The 27,547-nt window shown below is 37.7% G+C and overlaps 1 protein-coding gene across 1 annotated transcript in view; it reads right to left on the reverse strand.

Moving 5' to 3' along the window:
* Nucleotides 1-27,547, reverse strand: part of MAPK1 (mitogen-activated protein kinase 1) — a 60,975-nt gene that overhangs the window by 9,793 nt on the left and 23,635 nt on the right. Inside the window, 6 exon segments of the mRNA XM_009280792.2 lie at nt 1-12; nt 15-110; nt 641-755; nt 2,565-2,681; nt 8,603-8,792; nt 10,510-10,692. The exon segment at nt 1-12 is cut by the window's left edge and continues 33 nt beyond it. Coding sequence (XP_009279067.2) covers nt 1-12; nt 15-110; nt 641-755; nt 2,565-2,681; nt 8,603-8,792; nt 10,510-10,692 — 713 coding nt within the window.

Here is a 27,547-nt window from a genome sequence, read left to right on the forward strand (position 1 = left end):
CCAGCCTGTTCATGGTACCTTATTTTTGTGTGGTAGGGAAAGCAAGTAGTTTCTGGCCTTTAAATTTATTATACAATTCAAATCTTCTTGGGAAGGGGATCCAAGTATACCTAAAAAAAAAAAAGAATAAATACAAACAGTACTGCATTCTATGAAAAGCACATTAAAATGGTTATATCACATTTGTTAAAAATCAATATTAAAACTGCTGTGAAGAAGGTTTCAGGCTGTTATTTTTTCTTGTAAACAAACAAATGCAGTTTAGCTTTCTAATGATGAGTAATCTGTTTAAAAGAGCCAATTAAGTGGTGTATCTATAGAAATTTAAAAAAAATTTGACATGGACCTAATAGTATATTTGAGGTTTTGGGGTTTTTTTTTAAATTTTTTTATTTTAAAAACATCTCTGCTGATGTAGTAAATAAATTGGTAAGTATCCTCTAGTTGCCCCCCAAATCAATGATTTTTTGTAGAAATCACTGCAGAAATAACTACAGGGAACAGAAGATACACCTACGGATCCATACGTTATACGCTGACCAATAAGAGAAAGAAATGCGTGATCGAGACCAGTTTAGTTGGTAGAAAAGGTGGAGAGAGACAGACAGATGTAGAAATGCTACTTTTATATAAAGCTTACCAAGGATATGGTTAAGTTGGTCAAGGTAGTGTTTTCCTGGAAAGATAGGTCTGTTGGAGAGCATCTCTGCCAGAATACAGCCTACTGACCAGATGTCAATAGACTTGGTGTAACCCTGCAAGTAAAGTGAAAACACATTTTTGTCAAAGAAATTTTTGCATATTTGCAGAACATGTTACTTTAGTAAATTTTGAAAGTGCACGCAAATAAATCTTTTTTTAGATAAGTCATGCTTGTTCATGCTGTTTGATTTTTCTGTACAGAATGAAATAATTAAGAATTATCTATCAAAACACTACTTAGAAGGGGTAGCAAGAACTGAAGTATGCAAGACACGGGTTTTCCAAAAGGATTCTCTAAGTTTAGCTAAACAAATTACCAACTGCAAATTTTTGAGACTCCCTAATTTTATAGCAAATTTACACTAACAAATTTTGGAAACAAGCCATTCTTCTTAATTCTATAGCTCCTAACTATGCTAAACACATGCGAGAAAAAGCCATCCTTCTTCCTAATAGGATCTAAATACCATGCAAGTAAGGAGCCTTCAGCATCAAAGGGTGAGAGGGCAAAATAGATTGTTGGTTAGCTGATTTGTAAAACACAACAGGTAAGTAGTAAAGATGATGTGAGAAGGCCAACAACAGTAAATGGGATATAAGAAGAATGGAACAAATGGCCATATTTTCCTGTGTTATCCATAAGAAAAGGCTTTTATTCAGAAGCACACTAGCTACACTAGTGCCTGGGTAACACAGAGGCAAGTTTACCTCAAGAACCTCTGGCCCCATAAGCTCCCTTGCCTTATTCTCCCATAGCCTGCTGCCCACTACTCCTCCTCCCATCAGCTGGGAGCTTCCAACAAAAGCTAGTAACTTCACTGAATCCACAGCCACCTCAGCACCTGCTTCTCAGGATGTGATCACTCAACACAGTTTTCAAGGCACTGTAATTCTAAAAAGAATCAGGCTATAGGCCAGGAAAATTGTAAGTTGACCACCTCTTAAGAAACACACAAAATATTTTCTTGTAAAAGCTGCTGATAAATGTATGTGGATATCCAGAAATAAGGTTAAGTCGTCCTATGTTTATAGCCTCAATGTGAGTTTAAAATACAAGAAGCTGGAGGAAAAAAAAAAAACAACAACAAACCTCGATTGGTCAGATGACTATTTTCTAGAAGCGCGTTAGACACACTATTGCCACAACAAATCAAACCCAACAACCAATGAAGCAATAATCCTACAGAAACAACAAAGTCTTTGAGGAATATAAAATACAGACACAGATGTCACATAGGTATTTTGCGAACAAGCATATGGCTGTAGAAACTAATGCAAAGGTTATGAAGGATACCCATTACTCACACCATACAGGGACTGGATACACCTTAAAACAGCCACAGAAGAACATAAGAATAATTCCAAGTATAAAAAAAACCTAAGGGATGATTTCATTAAGACTATGGGAATGCAATTAAGATTGACACACAACAAAGATCACATGCCTTCAGAATCATATTCACCCTCATTATACATTCTAAACCTAAATCAAAATATCAAGATAATATTAAGGCAACATTTGCAAGCCTTGATGAAGACAGTAGTAAAATGCTCTCATTGCTAGCACTTCTGTCCTGCTCTGTGGAAAAGCATTTGATGGAAAGAAGTTTCATGATTGGCAAGGAACTGGACACATGGGAGCTCATGGACATGTTTACTCAGTTATAGTATCCAATAATTGCATATGGAATCACAAATTTATTGCAAGCCAGTAGCTATACTGCAAATCCATTACCACATTTCCTCAAGACTATGCATGCATTCTGATCCTAAAAACACAGAAGGGGGGAGGGAGCAAAACTGGTACTCACAAGTGAATAACCAGCAACAGAAGCACCATAGCAGTCCACCATGGTTCTTACCTTAGAATTTAGCATGATTTCAGGAGCCCTGTACCAACGTGTGGCCACGTATTCTGTCAAGAATCCTGTGTGATCATGATCTGGATCTGCAACACGAGCCAGTCCGAAGTCACAAATCTGGTTTTAAAGAAATAAAATTAAAAAAAAGCCTATTAGACATACAGCTACCAATACTACAACATTACTAATTCACCGTTCCCCAACCCATGATATAACACCTACAAATACAAGGATGGTAACCTGTATTTTTAGAAACAAATTATTGCACAAAGGTTAAAGAAAAATGTTTTGGATGTAAGTACAAAGAGTATCCGATTAGGCCATGCAGGGGCCAGTAAGAATAAACAGTTTGGGAAAAAGAGATGTTCCTGGTGCACAATTTGTGTTGCACTTACTTAACACCTTCTCTGCCAGACAGGTGGCAAGATATACTGCTCCAACCTCTTATTAGAAATTTACCAGAAAACAAAAAGAGATTAAGATTTTCAGAAAACAAAATTACCAACCAACACATTTGTAACAAAGTTCAATACCCTTTTTTACAAAAGCTATCATCATAACTGCATCTTTGCACGAGAAACATCCTATCCAATCATGAGATAATGGTAGACTGGAGAGGTTACAGGTTGCTGAAGGAAACATGAGCTTAAAAAAAACCCCACAAGAAAATATTTCTCAACCCTGTGTCATGAAAAAAGTTTTATCTAACCATGAAAAGAAAAATAAACTCTGATCTAGACTAGTGAGTTCAGCAAAAAGGAAAAAGTGTTTTTATCTATACTCTGGTAAGGAGGCTCCATGGCGTTCAGAGCTATTTGGTGTCCTCTCTCCAGAGAGAAATTAAGAAAATTGAAAATGTGAAGAAAGACACTGTTCTGGAGTACAGCAGCTGTTCCTTTCTTACCTTCCAAAAGGTAAGTGGCAAGCTTGTTGAGTGGCACATTAAACATATTCATGTGTTTTTGCTACCACCAAACAAATACCAGTTTATGATAATGATCAATTTCCACACGAAGTGTATTTGCATGAAAGAATATGTACTCTCAGAAAAACAAGGCATCAAATGTAGGAGTAGCAAACCAGAGGTTCCTCTGATGCATACATTTTATAATAGTCTTTGATAGTTAATTGTGTACACTGATTATATTAAAAGTGTGAAGTAATAATATGTTGTAGTCAATAAAGACTGTAATGGATAATCCTACCAAAAACCTCATTGTACCCTGGCAACCTACTCCTTTATTTTGCTGGAGGGATAACCTGTGAAACAATTGATAGATCAGTTAAGGAAGAAGTGATTCAGCCGACTAAAAGCTACATCTGAAAGACAAGATTCAGCAGCTGACTGTTAAACAGAGGGACTGAAGAAAAGGCAATGATGAAATTCGTAAGCCAGGCTGCATGGGATGACTCCTCTGACTTTAGCTACGTACTTAAAAAACCCCCAAAACCCTGAATCCTTAGAAAACAAAACCAAAAAGAACCCTTTTAAGCACGTCAAGGTTTTCCCAGGCTATGGAAACAGAGCAGCTGCCTTGTGTGTAATTAGCAGCTTACATAAAGAGAATCAGTACAAATAATCAAAAGAGTCTCCTGTAAAGACAGAGGCGAAGAAACTGTAGAGGACAGCTTTATGGACTTCAGAAAATAATTATGCAGGCAGGCAAAATTATTGCAACCTCTTCCTCCTAACCTGAGAAAAAAGCTAGATAAGACTATAGGCAAGGAGACCTGTGGAGAATTATAGTATTACACATAAGCAAAGTGCTATGATTTGTTGTTATTATTAAGACAAAAGAAGAAAGACACTCTCTGGTCCACAGCGAGGAGAAAGAACTGAATTAAAGAAGGTGTCTGTGAATCTCTCAACTCAAGTAGAAAAATGCACATGGGATGGAAAGGAAGATTAATGACAAAGAGAGCTCATTAAAATGACAAAAAGCCCCTGCTGACTAGAGCAGAAACAGGTTAAGCAGAAAAGAAGAGACACCATTAGTGAGAAAGGCATCAAGGTTGAAGCTGCAAGAAAGAGGCTTTTGGCTGTTAGTAGTGTTTTCACCAGCTGCAGAGCTGACCAGGAGCATTATCAGGGCAGAATAAAGGAGAAGCTGGAGAGGCCAACATTCTGCCTGAAGTCCCGGGTGCAAGGGAGGAAGCAAAGTGCCTGACTGTACCCTGGTGAGGGCAGATAGTTCTTGCCCTGAGGCAAGAGAACACATTTAGCAAAGCAGCTATCCTATTTTGGGTGGGGTGGGGGTGGAATCCAAGTCCACTATGCCTGTTCAACAAATAATTGGTAAAAGTCAAAGCACCAGAAGGTAGGCTTCTCAATCAGAACTAAAACAAAAGAAGAACGAATCTGTGAGAGCAACATAATGACAGGCAAAATTTTCTTGGCATTTTGACTAAGTCATAGCAGAGAATAAAAAGCTGCATAATGAAAGACCCAGGTATGTCAGTCAGTGCTTCATGCCTTGGAGAGACAGAGAGATGCTACTAAGAGAGAAGGAATAACTTCCCCACTAAATAAATAAATAAAATGCTTCCCCACGAAATAAATAAATAAAATGCCAGCATCCTATTTATGTATTTAGCTTCCATTTCTTGAAAACAATGTTCTTGTAATCAGTATCAGGTATGCTTTTCTTTTTTCTTATTATATAAACAGAGATGGCTTAAAATTGGATGAAGCTATCAAGCAGATGGGAAGATTTATGAGGATCATGTACGTATGACCGTTTACTATGCAAATGAAATGACACCCAAAAGTGCTACTAATACACTGAAATATCTGAAGTTGTATCGAGTAGTCTGCACGTGTATATGTATATATTTGTATAAAAGGAAAAGGAGAGGCTTCCATTAAAGTTTAGTAGTTAATGATAAGATGGTAGTTGAAACAGTTGCACCTCTAAAGTAATTGGCAAAATCCTGAAACAAACAATAACTTGCAGTTTTCCTCAGAAAAACCCTCTCTCATCACCTTCCTTTCAAGCCTATCGAAGTATCTAACACCTCTTGGATGTTTAATAATTGAGAGTATTCACCATGTACATAGAAAAGCACAACTTATAATAATATTGAGTTAATGTTTTAACCAAGTCAAAGTAGTAGATTCTCAGCTAGAGTAAACTGGTACACTGAAGACACTGCAACTTACTAGTTGAGCATCTGTTTAAAATAACTTTGACCTCATTTTCTGAAATATTAATGCCACTGGCGTAGGAAAATTATATGGTCATGACAGGTTTTATGTAACTTCTTTCTTTTACAAAACTGCAGAACAGGTCAACTTGTTGGATGCAGATAATCATGAAAGCATGTCAAAATATTTCTAAAAATGTTAGATACTATTTTAGAGTATATTCCAGCCTGTAGCATGTCAGTATACATTAATCTCATTCATGGGAAAGATGCCAGGCTGCAAAAGAGAAGACCAGTATCTTTATTACCCAGGACTCTCACTGGAGAGAGATTCCAAGGCAGCAGGTTTCATGGACTCTCAAATCTAATCTTTCACTGAAAATATATAACAAGACACAGTAGTTAAGTCAAATTATGTACTTTCACAAACTTTCATTCGCTATGTGGTTAAGTCATATTTATGGTCTCATTTAAGCCTGTAGCATAGCCCAAGGAAACAGAAACAGCTTTAGGTTCTGCACTTCTGGCCTGAGCCTTTCAGCTGCTTAGGACAAGCTATAGGGTTCACAGACAAATTGTGTCAATAGAGACTCATATATTTCTTTCCTGGAAATGGAATCTATGATCCAGAAGTCAAGATCATGTTTGAGGGAGAAGAAAGAAGGAGCTCTTGTTACAACCTGTAGGACTCTGAGCTCCAGAAGAGATCAACAGCTCTCTCACATAACACCATTAAAGAAAGAAGCTAACAGCATTACCAGTAAAGATGAACAAACTTTCTTCCAAAAGTGTGGTTTTAAGTTGTTCATTTTCACAGTATGCTGTGTTTTGAGTTTATGTACAATAATCAACTTTATAAGCATGCACATGTACACAGCTGACACGCAGACTTGCAGAACGGCCCTAAAAGAAACAAGTTAGTACAAGTTCAGCATTCATCAGACAAGGCCTAACATGTACTAGTTTTCTCTCCAATATTGTTGTTTAAACTTTAGATGCAGCATTAATACAACACCAGAGTTCCCTTTAGGTTATGAAAAAGCATATGCTCTGCCATATAGACTACCATATTCTGCACTAGGAAGTGCATATTGCAGTGGCATGCTGTTTTTAAAATCTTATCAAGAAACTGGAACAGTACTCACTACGGTCATATTGTATTATTTTGCCATACAGTGAGCTTACCTTCTTTTTCATGACCATCTTGTGTTAAAACATTGCCTTTTATTATTTTATTGCCTTTAATTGCACATAACAGAGCTACACTCAAACTGTTCTTTCCTGCTTCTATTGCACAGTCATCGTAGATTTTACTCCATTTCTTTCATGAAAGGGTTAATGCCTTGAAGGGATCTGATGTAGTAACAGCTGCTGAAATCCCATAGCAAGAGTCAGAGGTGACCAGTCCAGCAGTACCGTGCATTAGGAAAAGCTGACAAGCAGCAGGGGGAATGTACAGCAAACTGATGGTATAGCCAGTATTTAGAATGGACCAGCATATGAACAGCAAGGACTTTTCTTGGAATTGAGACAAACTTGTATGGCCAGCAACTGGTTTACATTTTGAAGAGGGTATTTTTGTTTGTTTGTTTTTAAATGAGAAAGCTAGAGCTACTATTAAAAAACAAAGTGTAATTAGGTGCAACACAGTAAGCAACAAACACAGTTGTACCGCGTCAGATCAAAGTAATGTAAACTCCATAATCTCGCTCCATCAGTGGCCAACAGCAAATACATAACATAAAGTGTAAAAGGGAACATGCTCCAGTGCTTCTCTAGTAGTCTCTCTCATCTTCCATGGGTTTACCACCATGGGACTCTAAACCAGAGGTAGCATCCAATAGCTTTTTCTTCTACTAACTTCCTTGGTGTTTTTTTAAATCACATTATCTGTAATATCTACAGTGCTCTGTGGTACCAAATTCCACAGCTTAACAATGCTGCAAGTTAACTACTATGTCCTTTCACTCTGAGCATGCCACCTGCTCCTTTCATTCCCGCCCCCCCCCGCCTTTTTAATAGGTAAAGACAGTGAACAACTGTTCTCTATTCACCCTCCCTATGCCACTAACAATTTTATCAAATTCTATTGTATTCTTTCTTTTCCTCAAGCAGTATCTTCCAGCAGAGGAGACCTAGGCTAAATAGTTCTTCCTGCTATGGAGAGAAGTACTCTGAAGTCCTAGTCTCCTCATTTTAAAAGGATATCTTGGGGAGAAGTGTGATAACTATGATTACACAGAACTGAAGACTCAAAAACAACAGAAAGTTACAGAATGGTATGTTTTCTGTTTTATTCTCTATTTCTGTTCTAATTCTTCACACTTGGTTTGCTTTACTGAATGCCACTAAGCATTGAGCTGACATTTTCCAAGAATCGTAACAGCTCTAAGATCAGCCTTCTGTAGTATTAACTAGTACAGAGCCCATCACTGGAAATGTAAATTAGGAACATTCTCTCTCCAAGTAATTGCTGTGCATTTAATCAGCACTGAATTTCACATGCCATTTTAGTTGGCCACTAATACGAAGTCCTTTTCCAACACTGAACAATTAACAGTTTAAACACAGAGAAACCAAGACTTGAAATATACACAGCTTGAGTTTACTTTCTAGGTAAACACAATTCTGCTTCAGTATTTTCACCTAGCTTTCAAAGAGGCTGTTTCAAAGTCAGCCTCCAGATGGAAACAGTGATGCACTCATTAAAATAGGGTAACAGTGAGTTCTTAGTCACTCAAATCTTAATAATTATTTTATCAAAACCAATAGTGTTTTAGCAATCTTTCCAGGATAAAAATCACATTAATCCCTAGTAACAAAACCAATTCATGGTTATAGCAGGTAGTTTACGAAGACCATGGGAGCAAAATTTATAAGAAATTTTGACTAACCTTGAGATCACAAGTGGTGTTAAGCAGCAAATTCGAAGGTTTGAGGTCACGATGAAGCACATTGGCTGAATGGATATATTTTAACCCTCTCAGAATCTGGTAAAGGAAATAACAAATGTGGTCGTTGCTGAGGTGTTGAGTCTTTAAGAGCTTGTAAAGATCTGTCTCCATAAGATCTTGCACAATGTATCTGTCAGGCATCAGATGTAAGGCAGCAAAACAAACAGGTGTCATGTTAGATATCAACATACAGTAACAGATGAAACTTCCATAACAATTTTTCTCTCTTATTTGTCTGTTTCATGACAATTATGAAACTATGTAGTTGCTTCTTGCTTTACAAGTTTTGAATTAAATCAATCCTGTTACACGATGCAGCCCTTTACAGAATTAAGAGGCATCAGCACGTGATCCTCTCAAATTAATCATCATAAGCCTCTATTTCTTTATATTACAGCCTGATTTTTATTGGAATCTTAATATGATCAGATTCCTATCCTGCTTGCCAAGAAATAAAGACTGTTTTTTAGTTTAATGAGTAATAAGCTTCTGAGATACTTGCTTCCAGTTGCATAAAAGCATGAAGGTAGAAGATCTGATCATTTCTGATCAGTCTTCTCTGCCACCTCTCCACTTCAAAAATACAGCTGTTGTTCTCCTTTACTATATATTTATTATGCTACATTAAACACAACTGTCCTCTGCTTACCAAAATTAAATCCTAATATTTTCAGTCAGATTATGTTTTTTCTAAGACTGGAATGAACATAAAGAAAAGGGTGGTTTTTTCCTGCTTTGGGAGGAATGAGTTAAGTAAAACTTTCCTCTCCCTTAATTCAATTTGGCTGCAAAACCCTTGGGGTGTAGTTCCATGATCACTTTTCACCGAAATAGGATTTCGTGAAAACACACTACTATTGCCATTCCAGTTAGGCGTTCCCATCCTCTCCTCTGGGTATTCAGATTAGATCACACAACTAGGACATCTTTTTACAGGCAGCATGCACTTAGATTAGTCAAAATGGCCACAGAAATGCAACCTTAGAACCCCACATAAGACTGATTGAACTCAAATAATATATTGGTAATTTATGAAGTGAAAACATTTGACCTAGATTCAATTCAATTTCTGCCTGCATGCACTTATACCTTTTATTGGGCAGACATCTGCAAAGACCCGCAAAACCAATAGGAACCAATGCACACGGACTTGGGGAAATTAAGCTGGTTGACTCTAAACTAGGCCTTGTATCTCAGGGAGAGTCTCCCAGCTAAGACTACTTCATACGTTAGATATCCATGTGAAGTCATATCTACACAAAGCCAAGTTCCCCATGAAAGAACAATTAGTATAACAAAAAGGCCAGATTTGCATATATTAATCAAGTATGTTTACCTGCCCATGTGCAGTTTCAGACTTTTCACATATGCAGGAAGCACTGCAAAACTGGGGGTTGTGTTTTGCTTTGATTTCCCCCCCCCCCAAGATGTATCCATTCTATTCTTTAAGAAAATTTTAGACAATTACAGCAGAGTGGCCATTTTATTTTCTCCTCAAAGCAATCAGTTCTAAAAGCAGCTCTATTAAGAGCAAATATAGTTTTAGGATTAAGTGACTAAACTAAATCTCTACAATGTTGAGTTCTTTGCCTTGGAAAATAGAAATTAACTTTTTTTTTTCTTTTCCTGAAAAAAGAACAAACAAAACTAGTACTCACCTACATATCAAATCTATCTATGTATCTACAAATCTATCAAACACTATGAACTTCCCTTTCAATTTACAATAACAGAAGCCAACTTTTATTAAAACAGTAAGGAAGAGGATGAAAAGGAAGAAATAAACAAAACAGAGACAACAACCATCACTAACTACGCAGAATAACTTAAAAAACTTTGAAGGATACACATCTTTCATTTGTTCAATAGTCGGAGCTCTGATAATATCATTTATTCCAATAATATTCTCATGCCTGAAGCGCAGTAGGATCTTAATCTCTCTCAGAGTTCTCTGGCAGTACGTCTGATGCTCAAAAGGACTGATTTTCTTTATAGCAACCCGAACTTTGTTGACATTATCATAGGCAGAACTAGAAGACAATCAATAACATTAGTTATAAGGAATATTAAATTCATTCAATTCAGAAATCAAGAATGCAAATTCAACTGAATATAGGGGCGGTGCAATTATTTCACATTTATTTTTATCAAATGAAGAGAGGCGACAGCGGCACGTATCTTTTAGTTTGATGAACAGACAAAATACTGTTGTACTGTCACCAGCCTATTTGGATATCTACAAGTCATTAGCTTTCCCAACTGACTTAAGAGTCTGCTGATTCTCGGGTACCTGAACAAAGAAAGTAGTATTCATCATCTTTATCAGCCTGTGGAACAAACAAGTTCGAGTCTTTTTCTATATGCTGTAATCAAGAAGTTTGAGAGAAAAAGTTCATCTTGAGTTAACCCATTCACTCTGGGGCGCAGAAAAGCCTTCAGAAATCATCTTTCAAGCAGCAGAATTCCACATCCTACGTCTAACTCCTGCAAGTAACTCCAATTGCCACAACCTTTTACTCCTCCATCGAGCTACACTGTTGGCACCTCCATGAAGAACAGACATGGAAGAACAAAAGGGATGGAGAATTTGTGAAAACACCTTTCCAAGTTCAATTCCAAAGACAGAGTTCGAGAAGAGAAAGAATGTATCAGACTACACACATGAAGAAAACCAAGCAGCAGTACAACGAGGTAATACAGTGATTGTGACCCATATCAACAAACACACTGGCTGCTACATTTACAGTACTGTGATTTCAGAAGTTCAGAACAGCATTCCTAGCTATACCAATAAAGCAGTCTCGGTATTTCTGCTCAAAATGCCTACGCATTTATGAAGAATGTCGCAGCCTGAGCCTAGTAAAAAGGCTCAGTAAAACATATATAACTCTCTAAAATTTGGACTCAGGTTATTATTTAGTAAAAATGTTATGAATCCTTGTAAATTTTAGGATGTTTTCTATGGTCTTGCTTATATGAATGACAGAGCATCTCATTATAATAACTTCTCTTTGTATTAAAAGCATATGGTAATTTAGTTAATTAGAATTTAAATGTGTGTATCTATACATATGTACAGACAACACATTAGCAGTTCATAAGTCCCAAAATGATTCTTGTTCCTCTCAAATTTCTTCTTGCTCACTACTGCATTGTTTGGAAATTGAAAAATAATCAAGCCTACATATAAACATTTCTGTTAGCCTCAATTAATTCATATAAAAATATAAACATACTAGCTAAACAGGCTTTACATTCCACCAATTTTCTATAATCGAGTCCCAAAACATTCTTTGAAACTCTCTTAATTGGCCTTACTCTGCTGAGATGTCCAGGTATCTGGTGATCAGGTAAAGCAGAATGAAATATGAAAATCCAATTGGAAAAGGAGACCTAAAAGGAACTCAAATGCCCGGCCACGTCAAGGTGGTTCTACCACTAAGCAGATTTATGGTGCAACAAGGTGTTTTTGAGACAGTACTGTTACCGCTCTATGCAAAAGTGTTTAACATTTCTCACTTTCATTATTAAAAATGACATAGAATTTGTGACGCCAGTAGGATCTTCATACAGCTCATGTATATGTAGTGACATCTTTTTTGCATGATTTTTCCACAGAATCACTTTGACCTGTTTGCATCCGTAGCTCTGGTGTATAACCACAGACAGACTGCACAATTTATTTGCCTCTAGAAACACTGAACTCAAATGCTCCACAGGGTGCTTTGAAATTCCACATGCTAAGCAAGTATTCATTACAGCTGTTGCTATTACATATGTATAGATAACACATTAGCAGTTCATAAGTCCCAAAATAGATAATAACAAAGTGCCATAAGTGGAACTTGGCATACCCTTCAAAAGCAGTTCATCTACAGTAATTTTCTTAGTTAATCAGTTAATCACCTGCGGTGTTTACAATGTACCAGTAAGGTAAGTCACGAGCAGAAAACAAAACTAGAAATATTTCTGAAGCATAAATAACCTGTATTTGGGAAAGAAATGAAAGAATCCTGTGGACCATTTTATCGCTATAAACAAACCTCCTACCTCCTTCTTTGTATTGACTTAAGCATATTTTTTTCTCCCACAATGCAGAATCTTACTTCCTTTCAAAGTACTGGACAGCAGCAGCTATGCAGAGCAGAAAAAGGCAAAATGCCAATATTTACCAATTGATGCTGCTTAAATAAAAGCTCCTAATCTCTTACAATATTTGATAAATCTCTAAGTTATTGCTTCTCAAGCAAAGGTTGGTTATTGATGAAAAACATGCATCTTTCCCTTGTACAGATTCAATGAACTTGAATCCATCAATTAAATATACCAAGATTTCCTCTCTTGTAGCTGTTTCACTTATAGTTCTTGAAGCATTTTCTTAGCAAAAGATTTATGCTGTAATTTAAAAAAGGATGGGTAATTTTGCTTTCAGATGGTTCAACTATAAAACAGATGATTCAGTGTGGAAAAAAGCTGACTATTTGCAGTAAAGATGCAATCAATTTCCTCTCCAGTGTACATTCTGCATACAGTCATTTTTCTGTTTGTATCAGAAGATCTCACCACACTAATGTAGCTACGCATGCATTGCTGTTACCACTGCAAAGCCTCAGCTAAGGAGAGCAAAACCGAAATACTACCTAGTTGAAATATTAAAAGGGACACTGGATTTATTCCTGTGGTCACACTTCCTGAAATATGAGCTTTTCTGTAACTTGATTAAATGTATCAAAGATTATCTCAATTCCTATAAGCAAGAAGCTAATCATACAAGTAATTAGGTACACTTGCTTATGCATAATATTTTAAATATTATGCATAACACAGGTACACAGGGAATCTGTATTATAAAGTTAACACCATTTCACATTCTCAGTCATAGCCCTCAAAGTAAATACGGTCTTGAGTAAACTCTGTGACCCTTTAAAAAACAGTGCTTTTTCAATTTGACACGTGCTATAGAAAACTATAAAAGCTACATATTAGACTGAACTTCAGCAGAACTGAAGAGTCTTGTGTTCTCTCATGCACATATGCTACAATCAGACACCTATTTGGCCTATGAAACCATATAGCAATATCTATTTCACAACCTAGGAAACACCGTAAACTAACAAAATTGAGTCCTTTATAGGTGAGACTGAACCATTTCCCATAGCTTTCCCTGTTCCTCACAATCTCCATCCAACCGCTACCTGCCATCAGCACCAGATTTACCCACTACTCTCCAGAACACTGCTGAAGAAATAGCTGCTCACACACAGTGTCCATTTGTAGTGTTTGCAAATGAAACAACTATAAAAAGTGCAAATCCAAACCCTTGATGCATTAACTCGCTGCAGTTAATAACAGATTACTTATCGCTTAACACAGGATTCATCTTGCTTAGCCTGAGCTAGAATTAGAGATCTAATTTTACAACTAATAATCACCTGTGCTCCCCCTACAGTCCAAAAAAGAATAGCTCCACATATACATCCCATCCACCACCCAGCGCGTCCTAAATTTAGATTATTTGCATTCTGGAAGTGTTGTCCCAGTGTGCACAGTCTAACCTAGTTGTCTAGACTTTCAGCTTCTACTAAATCTCACAACAACTGTTTATATTTTCACTGAAGCAGTTAACTGGGACTCCTTCTAAAGGCAAAGAACCTTCAATTATCTAGACTTTTTTCCAGAGAAAACAAAAATCTGTAAAGTGGGAATAACAGTTCACATACTAACCACTTTTAGAGCAATAATTTATAGCTTTTAGTTTCTAATCATTAACCGCATGTACCAATCACTGCACACAGAACTTGCCCTTTAACAGTCTGTGTTATTCACATTATGTTGAATCTAGTTACTGACACTTTAAATATTCAGAAGGAAGGATTTATTTCCACCCCAATGATGTGCAGCTTCACAAGCTGATGGAACCATTCAGCTCAGTGCTATTTATCTGTAATGTAATAAATTTAAATATAAATTTTGCAACTGCCCAACTCTAGTATACACAACTTTATTCTGATTTCAAGCTGTGGTTACTATCCTGTGACAACCTGCAATAGCACCATTATTTATATACTTTTAAGACATCATGTGAAAATCAACACAAGCCCTAACAGTACAGTTTATCATTCCTAATATTAAGTATCATGTAAATATATAATGAGATTTTGACTAAGTAAATAATCTTGCACAGCTGTACAAAACAAATGAGCATTTATAACCCAAGAAGTTGCACCACACAACTTTTAAACCCAGCATTTTATCCTTCTACTGCTACGGTACCAACTTCCTTTTTAAAAAGTAGTCCGGTGTGGTGCTGCTTCCAAATGCAACGACCAGAAAGTGCACTGCGGTATCTGAGCAGCCTACAGAAAACAGCATACTAATTGCTCAGATGAACCTCTGACATGTAGCCCCTCTCCCATTAATTCCTTCTCAGGGAAGAAAAGCTTTTCACCAGACAGATCGGGACAAGTGCCAAAGCTTAGCTCCTTCTACCCACAATGGCTGCTGCATGTTCTTCCACCCATTTCTATTCTTCACATGTTTCATTTCGGAGCAGAACTGGAACAAGTGAGAGCATGCGGCAGCTGCTGGGAGGAAAAGAGCCAGCTCCTGGCAATAGTTACATCCCACAGAGGGCTGTTTCTTCATACAACCATTGAAAAACAACTGCCTACTCTGTCGGCACCCCCATCCTCAGTAGACTCCTCTGCCACGCTGCCTGAAGGCTTACCCCATCATGGGATATTCTTCCAACACTTCTAGGATTATTCACCTTATGGCTGTTTTACAGGCTGCTCTCAGCATATGCATACATACACATAAAAATACACAATGCTACCGGCAAACATCCTAACCTAATTACAGCTCTAAATAAAAGACTGATTTGAAGTTTAAAAGGGATGTTTTATCAGTAGCTTTGTGTTGCTGTGGAAACAAGATTCCAAGGGCATATCCAGGGATAAGAATCTTTCTAAAATATTGAATAATTCTGCTTGCAACCAGGAGAGGAAAGGCAAAAATAATTCCCAGCAAACAAGCTGATCTATGAAGATCTTTAATCTTTTCGTTCAGTCTACATTTAGCTCAATCGCAGACATTTCTACAACATGCTGACATTTATCAAGTTACAATGCAAATAGCTTAAACTTATTTTTAAGACTGCTGTAAGAAAAATAACGCAGTAGTATGATATAGTAATAACCAGCAGTACAATAACAGACTGTTCGCTACAACTTTTGGGGGTGGGGGAAGGTGGTGTTATGGGTGCAAATTTGTGGAGGGGACTATTTGGTCTTTTGTTTGGTTGGGTTTGGTTGGGGGGTTTGTTTTTTTTTGTGGGGGGGTTGGTGGGGGGGGGGGGGTTTATAATCAGATCCCTTTCAGATTCTTCAGAATAATTTAGTTTCTGATTCTAGATGATTACAATACAGGGAGCAGCTACAGTGTATTACTCTTTTACCAAAGAGAAAAGACTGGAAAAAGGATAAAAGTAGTCAAAGACAGTTTCAGATTTGAGGACATCCAGTAATGTGCCATTTTTATACCACTGAATATACTTTTTGTCCCCAACTATAAACACCTACGGTTACTAGAAATATTTGTTACTTTGTTTCATTTATTTGTTACTTTGTTCCATTTATTCATAATGTTTTTTGAGATAAGTATATTATTCATTAGACCTTTTTTATTAGCGCTAACTTACAGAATCAGCACCTGGTTTTAAAAGGAATATGTGCCTATTCATATTAAGATGTATTTGCCTTGTTTTAACAGACCTCAGTTTATGAAAAGACAACCCATGTCTCGCTCAGAGTTTTTGTTTTGATTTATTAGCTTTCTCTAGAAGAGGTTCTCAATAACAGAACATCTCCCAGGCTTCTCAGCTGTGAATTAAGGAAATAAACTATAGAAACAAGGGCATCTTAATACGCTTCTACTTTTCTCCATTAAAGATTTAGTTTTACAGACTAATTCCTACCACGTAGGAAAGTTAGTAGATCCATGAAAATGGAGAGCTACCTAAATATTAGATTCTTAAGAACAAAACAAAAACCAACTCAGCCTTGAGGCTCTAGTTGCTTTTCAAGCTACAAAAAGATTATAACAACTTTAAGAACACAAGCACCACATACTTTTTCATCCCACTCTGAGGGACAAAAGTCAAATAAGTTGTAATTCAGCACTCAAATTATCTATTGGTATGCTACAGACACTCCCCATTGATTATTAAAAGACAGCTGTATTATCTTCTCAGTCTTTGGGAAACATGCATAAGGACTGGTAGCTTATAATGAAAGAAGAGGCCAAAAAACTTGAATTCAAAATTGGGATACTTCAGAGTAAGCTTAGATACAAAAATTACGTACTGAATTGCCAAAAGTGTGAGTGTTTAAGAAATGGACCTCTTACCATTATCCGATTGCTGAATTCTCCACCATTTGTCGAGTGTGTTGGAAAACTACCTCAAGTTATAAATTACAGGATGACCTCAGATTTATCTTAAGTCTTGTTTTTGTCAAGAAAAAGAATATGCACTGCTGTGACATATGGCTGCCCGCAGACACTGAAACTCACTCACAATTTCTCCCCATTTTCTTGCATCTCATGCTACAAAAATGGCAGCAGAGGAAGACTGAGCAACAAGAGAACATTAAAATAACTATATAGTAGATGTGATCCAATTTGCAGTAGTATTAATCTGGCCCTACCTGAAAATTCCTAATTGCATGCTATTTGAAAAATATTGGTTTTGTTTTGGTATCGTTTTGGGGTTTTTTAAGCAGTTTTTCACTTGTCAGGATTCTAGTATCAGTGGATAGATTATTGCTTTATCATGAGCCCTCTGCAAAGCAACTGTCATACTTTACAAACGCCTCATGAGTTTATCCATATTCCTAATCCCTTTTTGCCTGTTGCTCATCACCAAATGATCACTGCTATGGTTTTGTTCTGTTTTTATTATAGAAGATACCTAAACAAACTATTTTTGTTTGTATTTCTTATAAAGTTATTTTTTTTCCTTTCCCAGCAAGGGGGAAAATAAATACCATTTCTAAACCAGCGTCCTTTATTTTATCACAAGTCCGTAGCAAGATGCCCAAGTAATCACTGCAGACTGCTCTATCATGCTTTTAGTTAACCTCTGAAGCTTACGGGGTCAAAATGTAACTGCATTACCTTCACCTTTACCACCTACTTTTTCAGCCATCTTTCTCATAACATTCAAAATCAATCCTAACATTAAAGGTTTCTGGCACAATTATGCCAACTCTTCCCTCCCATGACAAAAGTGAATAATTACTCGTAAGTGATTTTACTCTTTGGCAGTTTCTGTTCTACTACAGGTTATTGCCCTTCATGCCACAAATTCTTAAGGCACTTTTGTAACCTCCTATAGGAGATTTGTTTTCATATATCTACTCAAATAATTCTAACAGGTTACAAAGGCACAATTTTATTTTTCAGAATTTGAAAAGTAAAATCTGATGGAACCTTCCAAAGCATTACAGTTTTAAACTATTTATTATGCACATAATAATGACTTAATAGTTTAATTCCTTAGATCACTCCTAGTATTTTGGAAAAAAAATAGCTAGTCATGCAAAATGGAGTCTGTTAAATAAATTACTTTTGCCAGCTCAGTCAACTCATAATCCCAGGTGTGGCAGAACAGATGATTTGTGTTTTGTTAGCACCTACTAAGCAGAACTATGAAGAGCAGCAGTTCTAGAACTACACCTTAACATTAGCATTAGAAAAATATTAGCTATTTCACCCAAGGTTCTATATTGTTTGGCTAAAGATGTCATTTAACTTCATGGTGTTTTGATCAATCTTAGTTGTTCGATAAAAACGATCACTTCTCTCAATCTCTTCTAATATGAATTTTTCTTCCTATACCTTTAGCTGTGAAGCACTGTGACTTCAAATCATCATATATGCCCACTCTACTTTATGCCACTTCTGTTCAAGTTGGCAAAAGCACCCACTGCTTTTGATAAGATATTATAAAACTAAACACACTATCTTTCTTCTCTCTATATAAACTTAAAGACAATTCCTGTGGGAATCCATTTCAGGGTAAAATTGTAAGAGCTCGACAACATCTGAGACAACCTAAGGGCTCAGTGAATTAAAAGGAGTGCTTGTGGTTCACTCTCCTTTTTGTGCCTGACAACCCTTCCCCTTTCTCACTTTTTTGGTTGGAGCAGTGGCTTTCTTTGTGACAGTTCAGAGAACTGAAGCAGCTCCAATTCAAAGCAGCTTACGAACAGGAACAGTAAAGGAGTCTTTACCTGCGTATTCCTATTCCCTTCCTGTGTCAGCACTAGCTCTTACAGGGTTTTGTGTCAGTCACATCAACTTACCACCTTTAAATTTTATTTTATTTTTTATGAAGTATCTTTTCAGCTAAATCAGTTTTCCAACACAGCTAACTCTACAGCTCTGTAAGCACCAGCATAAAGAGCAGAGGAAGGAATGACGCGACCTGAGGCACAGAAGGAAAGGCTGCCCCTTTAGAAGCAGCACAGCCTGAGATCAGCACAAGTCAGCCGTGGAAACCACAGCTTAAGTGTCTAGGCCCGACTGTCATGAAAGCTAAACCTCCACACATGAGCCGATGAAGTGCTGACTTCCTCCTCCTGTGCTTATGGCTTCTCAAGAGGCAACAAAAAGCCACCGAGACAGCGACGGCAGGTCAGTTACATAACCAATGTTACTCCAGAGCCTGGAAACAACCACGGCCGCCACCCTAGCAGCAAAGCAGGCACTATAAACGTTTGTAGGAAATACTTCCCCTTTCCTAGAGAGAGGGGAGAGCACTACCAGAGAGCTGTGAGTGATAACAGTATTAACAAATCCCCCAATGTCGTTTACTCTTTTGTCTAATAAGGTTCTAGTTTGACTTATATCCCAAATACTCCTCCTAAAATCAGCTTTAGAAAAAGGAAAACACACAAGATCCAGACATTTACTATATTTTTCAGTAATTGGCTTATTTGATTCCACACAATATAAATCTTCAGAAGAGATAGTTCACAGAATTTCTCTCCAACAGAAAATAAAGAAAGAAATCACTGAACAAAATCATTCATGCATACTTAGAAGCAGAGGTTTTCCTAAACCTGTAGAAACATCAGTGCAAAATGAAAACTATCACAAAGCACTAGAGAAAGCAAGCTCATTGCTACTGTCCACTCTGCCATGGTTAGTTCAGTATTCCACTTGCAAAACAAAACAAAACAAAACCACCAAACCGCTAGCACCCAGTGTGCATCTCACCACTATCAGAAGTTACTTCCCTTCAGTATCAGCTTACACGGCATTTTTTGCATGTTTTTTCCATCTTTTTAAAAAGACATGCCAACAGTAAACCCTAGCCCCTCAATATACTAACAGTTTTGTGTTTTGTTCAGACAGGGTATCAGCATTAAGACATGTTGGCTACTGTAACTAAAAGGCAGATATTTCACAATTATGAAACACTCAGAAAAATCCAATATAAAAGTCAGCCTGAATATCATTTGAGGTTCTCTGCACCATCCAAATCCCAGTAACATTGGGCAAATTCCAGACTGAAGCAGTTTGGGGAGTATTGATTTGCAGTGCTCAAATGACTTCAAGTTTTACTCAGGACACATCAGCAATATTTGGTGGAGCAAAGAGCCTTCCCTACAAACAAGTGAGAAGTAAGGTACTGCAGTGACAGCTGCTAATTTTAAGGAAAACTGTAAAATGAAGTAATTGCATATTATAAACTGTAAGTCTAATTGCAAGTTGCTGGTACTTAAAACATACCCACAACACAGACAAATTACTTTCTACCATGTAACAAAAACTCTCATTTGCATTCTAATCACCACAGAGTATTTCAGTATTTTATGAAAATTCTCTTAAAATACAAAAGAAGAGCTTCCAAGATAAGAGATTTTCCCTTAATAGAACTTAGGTTGTTGTGATCTTAGGTATTGCTAAACAAGATAGATAGTAAAAACACGTGCACAACTATGCTAAAAACTGGACTGTCATGGAAGATTCTGCCCAAATCTAATAGAACAGTATTTCCAGTAAAGCCTTTCTACAAGCCATGTGTATATATACACACACACAAATCAGTATTTCATCCACCACTGAAAGGCAGCCAGGCCCGGGAAGGCACACAGCAACCTTTAGACAGCTCCTCCTCCAGCCAGCGTGCAGGCAGCCAGGGCACTAGAAGCCTGCCCGGGTGGAAGCCGGGGTGCAGTCCCTTCTGCAGGGGACGCAAGGCTGCCTCTGCTCTAGCTCTCACCCAGCCACCAGAAACCCAGCAGAAAGGGGTGGAGACAGGAATGCTCTCTGAAACAGAAACCAACCTACTGCATGCTGATGGAGTACGAGAAAACTCGTCTTGCCAAAGTATCTACCAATATCTCATCAAATAACCCCATCTGAATTAAAGACATTTATTACTACTTGGATCTTACTAATCTGCCTGGTCAAAGCTGATAATGAAGTAATGCATGTTTGGCTTTTAACGTACCTTGCAAAAAGATGAGTTTGAGAATAGCTTCTTTGTATGTCCAAAAGTTGTAATAAAGCAAAGGAAAATAAGCTCCCTTCTGAAAAGGGGATTCATTCACAACCAAACAACTCTCTTTAATAACTGACCTAACGATTAATAGAATCTAGGTTTGACACAGATAAATCACCGGGAGCAAACTACGCTTTGCTGCATTTCACACACACTATTAATTTACCTTACAACACAGTAAAAGAAAAGTTATATTCTAAAATACGTTTATGGCTCCATACACTTCATTTGAGTGATCTGGAAATCAAAATCAAATACAATTGAAATCACTTAATAAAATGTTGTGGAGTTTGGGGGTTTTTTCAGACATTATTTGAAAAGTTCTAAAAACACCTCACTTTAAGTGCAAGTAAAAGTATTTTCTAGATTACCAGAACAACATCCAACTTCATGCATTAGCAACGCCTGCTCACAGCGATGAAGGCTAACCATGGACTGGGCTGCGTTAGCCCAGTCCAGTGTGTAGTGTGTAGCCAGCAGGTCAAGGAAAGTGATTACTGTTGTGAGGCCACATCTGGAATACTGCGTCCAGTTTTCCTCTCTCCCAGTACTGGAGCAAGTCCAGCAGAAAGCCATCAGGATGTACAAGGGGCTGGAGGACATAACATAAAAGAAAAAAATTGAGGAAACTGGATTCGTATAGGCTAGGAGGGGAAAAAAAAAGGGGGGGGGGGGAAGCATCTAATTGCTCTTTGAAGTTACATAAAGGGGGATTACAGAGAAAACTGATCCAGACTCTTCTCAGAGGTAAAAAGTACAAAGGACAAGAGGCAATGATCGCAAGTTGTGGCAATGGAAGCTCTCATGTTTTTAAGGGCAAAAGTTTCACTGGACAATTGTTTTAACACTAGAACCAGAAGCTGCCCAGAGATGTTGTGGAATCTCCATCCCTGGAGATTTGGGAAATACTGAGTGGACAAGTTGAGCAACTTGATCTAATTTTGACATCAGCCCTGCTTTGAGTAGGAGGTTGGACTACATGACCTCAGGAAGTCCCTTTCAACCTACATTATGCTGTGAAATATTCCACAGCAAGATGTCATAAAATATTTTTATTAAATACCAAATTGATCAGTTAATTTCATTTCTAGACCACAGTTGAAAGCTATGACAAAGCATCAACATAAAAAGCATTAAAAAAATTACTACGTTGGCGAAGTATTACTTTTCAACTCAAGTTGAGATGTACACCTACTCGGTAAGTATTAACTCTTCTGTGGGCTGTAGATCCCCACTCCTCAACAAGGAGCTCACTGAACTAACAGAGCCTGGTGTCCTACAAATACACATTTCTGGTCTCGAGAGTACCAATAAATCTATCCGTGAAACTGGGACATCTGTCATGTCTCTTTGGGGAGTCTGACTTCTCATACGTGACCTCCTGATGCAGTCTCCTCCTCAGTGGAGCAGCATATAGGATCTCTTCGCTCTAGCAAAATACCTATTTTTAAGAAACTTGCAGAAACTTTCCATCTTTAAGACTTCTACCATCTGTCAAATTTGATGGAAGGCAGGCAACAGGTTCAAGAATCATATGTAGGGGTACAGGAAATGGACTGATGCAACCACATACAGATACTGTGAACGTATAAGCCTTATTTCCTTAATAAATCATGCTTAAAAAAAATAACACAAGTTATCTCTATCTGTTTCCATGTCCATCCCATCTCTATCCATGGGCTGGACCATGCTATGTTAAGAAAATATGTATTTATTTATAAAATGCAAGTGTCCCTGAGCTGCACTCTTCTACTGTTAAGCCAGTATCCCATTACTTTGGGCAGACAGGAGAAGTTGCTACCTCTCATCTTCCATAAATCTTAAAGACAACTCTGATACAGAGAGCGAGTAGCTGCTGTCCTGTCCCTGGCGCCTGCTGCACAGCTTGCCGACCACCTGTCTCATCACAGGGGAGAGCAGGAAAAGCAGCTCTAATTGCTCCTTTCGTGCTTCCATGTCACATTAAGCAAGTGCTAGAAGTCTGAGTGACTGAAGGGAAATGCTTACCTCGGCCTTCTCCCCAGAGAGAAGCAGCTGATAACTAGCCACCAATTACATTCCCTAATTCTCTACGCTGATCCTTGCACTAAGTAGGGTTGGCTAACTAGTATCAGCTCCCTCTTTTCCTTATCACACAGACCAGAACATGTTAATTACCAGGTATCGACACCCATATCCAACCTGTGCTCCCTAAAAGCACATAGAAACAGGGACATGAATCTCTATACTTGCTTTATCATTAACGGCTACTCTCTCCAGATCAATACAATAGTTAACAGAAAAAAAATTATGGGCTGTTTCTGATCCCTGCCAGCAAGCAGTCCACCCCAGATCACCAATCTGACCCTCACAGTGGGATGCAAATGCTACCTTTTTGTGTAACGTTGGACTGTCTTGAAAGAAAATATTACATGGCCATCAATCCTATCAAGTTTTCTATTTTCATCTTTTAATATAAATATCTACACCTTGCAGATCACTCTATTCCTGGACTTTTTGTGTGTTTCGAGCCTCTTCATGCATATACTTCTCAGATTTCATTTTAAATCATCCAACCTCTAAAAGTAGGGCTCTTCCTTGAGACAGTAGAAAGGAGCAGAACTTTGAAAAAACTACTGCCAAATGCTTCAAATGTTCTTTTCAGTATTACTTTAACGTTCATCTATTGACTACCTTAACTTCTAATATCACTCTTCTACAGCACATCAGTAACACAAAGACATCTTTGTAACAACCCAGTCAAATTCAGGCCAAGAAATGCAAGATTTGAGCTTCAAGACTGTTTTCTTCCAACTGCATTCATGTTTATTATTTATATGCAGTTATTTGCAGCAGTGATAATACTTCACATTCACATAAGCCTGATGACAAAAAGGACTTCCAAAAAACAGAATATAAACCAGAACATCCCTATCACATTCCCATTCACCATTTCTTTCCAAAAAGATTACTTATTTTAAACTGTCAAATGATCATCCTTGCCAAATTACCACTGACCAACTGGATGAAGAACAATTCACACTGGAAATTTAAAGCTCAACACAATCATATTTTTATCGCTGTTTCACTGTGTTTAAAGTACGGCCTGTTAACGGGTTGATTTGGGTTTTTTTGCAAAAGAAGGGGAAAAAAAAACAACTAACCCACACATTTGGGAAGGAGGAGACCATCTCAAAAACCTTTCACGCTTTATTGTGTCTGAAAGGTAGTTCTGAAACTTCAGACTTGGTCTCAAAGTCAGTCCCAGCTGACTCTGAGGTTGATAATCCCCTATTACTGAAAGAAAGGGAAAGTCACATAAAGAACTTCACACCAAAACCCCTCAAAACAACTCTTAAGCAAAAGAGAAGGGGAAGGAAAAAAAACCCCACCCAACACACACACACACACACACACACACCATTTGCATGTATTTGGATAAATTAATTCAGAGTAACAAACATGACTGTATGACTAAATTGCTCAAAGAATGTCCTGCAGTCCTAGGAAGTGCTGAGGATTTTGGCTAAAACTTTGTTTGCACTGTGGTCATCCCCTAGTTTTACATGCAGAAATGCTGAAAACAAAAAATAGTTTAGAAAGGGATGCTGACATGGATATTCACTTATTAACCACTTCACCCCCAGCAACAAAATTTCTGAGTAAGATGCAAGCCTGTATCAAAGGATGAACATTTTTGGTGGAGTTTAACTGGAGGATGTTAAGACGGGAGTTTGCCTGATAACATGCCTTTTCTGCTTACGAAGCTGAGAAAGTGCAACCACAACACAGCAGCAAATACACTGCTCTGTTAAGTTTATTTTTACTCAAAACCCAATTATGTTAAAAATGACTGCACTAGGGAAAATAGTTAAATGCCTTTAAGGGTTTTCAAATCCAGATGAGAGAACATTCGCGTACAGTCTATTCAGTCAACATCTTCCTCTATTTCCTGTGCTGTTATTTTATGTTGTGATCAATACTTCTCAAACATTATTCCCTCTGCTGCAAAATTAAAATGGAAGACTGACCATAACAGCACTATCCTAAGAATACTTCATTTGCCCTTTTATTCAGTAATATAATTAAAAGAATTTTATTGTTTTCAACTCCCTAATCCAGAAATATAAGAATTAGGAAAAACAAGGAAAAGAGTGAAGGATTTTAAGAGGTAAGTCACTTGTTCTCCATATAAGAAGATTTATGGTACAATGCACTTGCAAAGTAACTAGCATCTCCCAAGTCATACACATTAGCTGTGGGTCTAAAACAAAACCATCAGAGCCTGCTCTGCTTTGCTTCATTAAAGGGTACAAATTTAAATGGATTTTGCAGTTGCGGGAAACGTCTCCATCTGCACACTCATAGCTTGCCCTCTACCCCGCCCCCCAAGGGAGAAGCTTCTGCAGATCCTCACTGCATTAGCAATCAAAGCAAGACAAGAAACACGTAGTATTAAACTGCATAACCTATACCTCCGTTGATTGATAAGTAATCTTATTTAATCATAACAGCTTGTATGTTAGGCACTACAAAACATTACAGTTGCTATGGCATTTAACTACAAGAAGTGCATCCAACACTTTCCTTATCAAGAATACAATATAAACTGAGACTTTGTTCCCCGTCATTTCACACCCAAGGCAGAAAAGCAATAATTAAGAGCACAACATACCGAATTTAGTATTTGACATTAATAATTTTAGAGTAGAAAACACAGGAGCCAAGTACATATTTCAACTGAACCGGAGATTTGGATTTTTTTGTTAGTAATTTTGCATAGCAATCATAGCAAACACAATGTATTAGAATAAGTTTTTAAATAAAAGATAACCTTATACAGTTTGGAAGGGGAAACAGTTTCAGTACAGAACTGAACCATAACATAACATTTGTAGGGGCAGAAAGTGGCCTCGTTTCCCCCATGTCTGCTCACTAGCACAGTGATGCCAAAAAAGGGCATCAACTGCCATCATACTGCTTCTTGTAATCTCTGATCTGTGGTGAAATATTTTAGCTTTAACACGTTGTCTGTTAAACACACTTTTAACACCCCGCTGATATGAACCGGACTATACACAGCATACATCTTGTAAGTACTATTCCCAAGTACCTTCCTAAGTCAGACTGCAAGCGTAAACCAGTGCAGTTAGTACCGAGATTATCTGCACTGGTTTACTTGCCCTCGCTCAGGTGATAAAGTACACCATAATAAAATACAGCTTGTACCATAAGCTACATTAACAAGTTTTGGACTGGATATATTGTTTTAGTGTTAGAAATCACAGCAATAACAAGGATATTTTTACACCGTAAACAGGATTTCTGATTTACATTTTGAAGCTTCTTCCCACAGCAAAAGAAGTGAAGGCTGCAACTCAAAACTTTGTGAGAGAGGCTCATCTCCCAGCTAAGTTCAGGCCTAGATGAAAGCTTCCACCCTGAAATACAGGATGACTTCATCTTAACAGGCCAGCACAATTCAATTACTATATGCAAAAACCTGTAGCTATAAAAATCTGTAACATACAGCTGAAGGCTGTGAAGAGCCTTCACTGAGAAATACACTAGTTTACAAAAGATTAAGCATCGGAGAGAGAAATTAATGCCGATAAAGCTTTCATGAAGTCATAGCCTGTAAACCTCATTTAGTACCTCTGGTCAAAAAACATGCTGAAGAAACAGAACCAGTGTTGGAAGAAAGTTGACAAAATGATAACAAAAAAAGTTTTGCATCTGCACCCCTTAAATTATTTCAGAAGTAATTTTTTTTTAACCTGTTTTACTAATATAAGACAGAATAAGAAATCCTAAGTAAGGTCACTGAGCATGCCAGATTTAGAACAGTCACTAGATATACCATCAGAGAGCATCATCCCAACCCATTTAGATCGCTAAAAAAACCCATCTCATGCTCTCAACCCGGTTAGTTTACATTTTCAGTATTTTGTAGTTCATTCACCTCCCTCTTTAAGGCCGATATTAACCAAAGCAAACACACACGATCGCTTTTTAGTGAGACTTAGTACAAGTCTTCATGATACAAAATAACCAAGAGCTAGAACGGCTGAGAACTTTCACCTGTATACATGTTAATTTAGACCCCAATCTGGCAGGCTATGCAGCACAGACAGCACGTCCTAAGAAAAGCCAGGTAGGGGCAGCAATTCGTATGCAGAGATTCACTTTTTTTATCAACTGTGACCTCGGGGACATGCAGCCAGGTGAGCCTTCGCACGGGCACAAAGAGAAACGCGGAGCTGCTAGCAGGTTTTTACGACCTTTTCCCCTTTTTGAACGTCTGCAATCACACTACAGAGGCGGAGAAAATAGTC

This window comes from Aptenodytes forsteri, unplaced genomic scaffold (genome assembly GCF_000699145.1).
Source record: "Aptenodytes forsteri isolate BGI_AS27 unplaced genomic scaffold, ASM69914v1 Scaffold12, whole genome shotgun sequence".
NCBI classification, from domain to species: Eukaryota; Metazoa; Chordata; class Aves; order Sphenisciformes; family Spheniscidae; genus Aptenodytes; species Aptenodytes forsteri.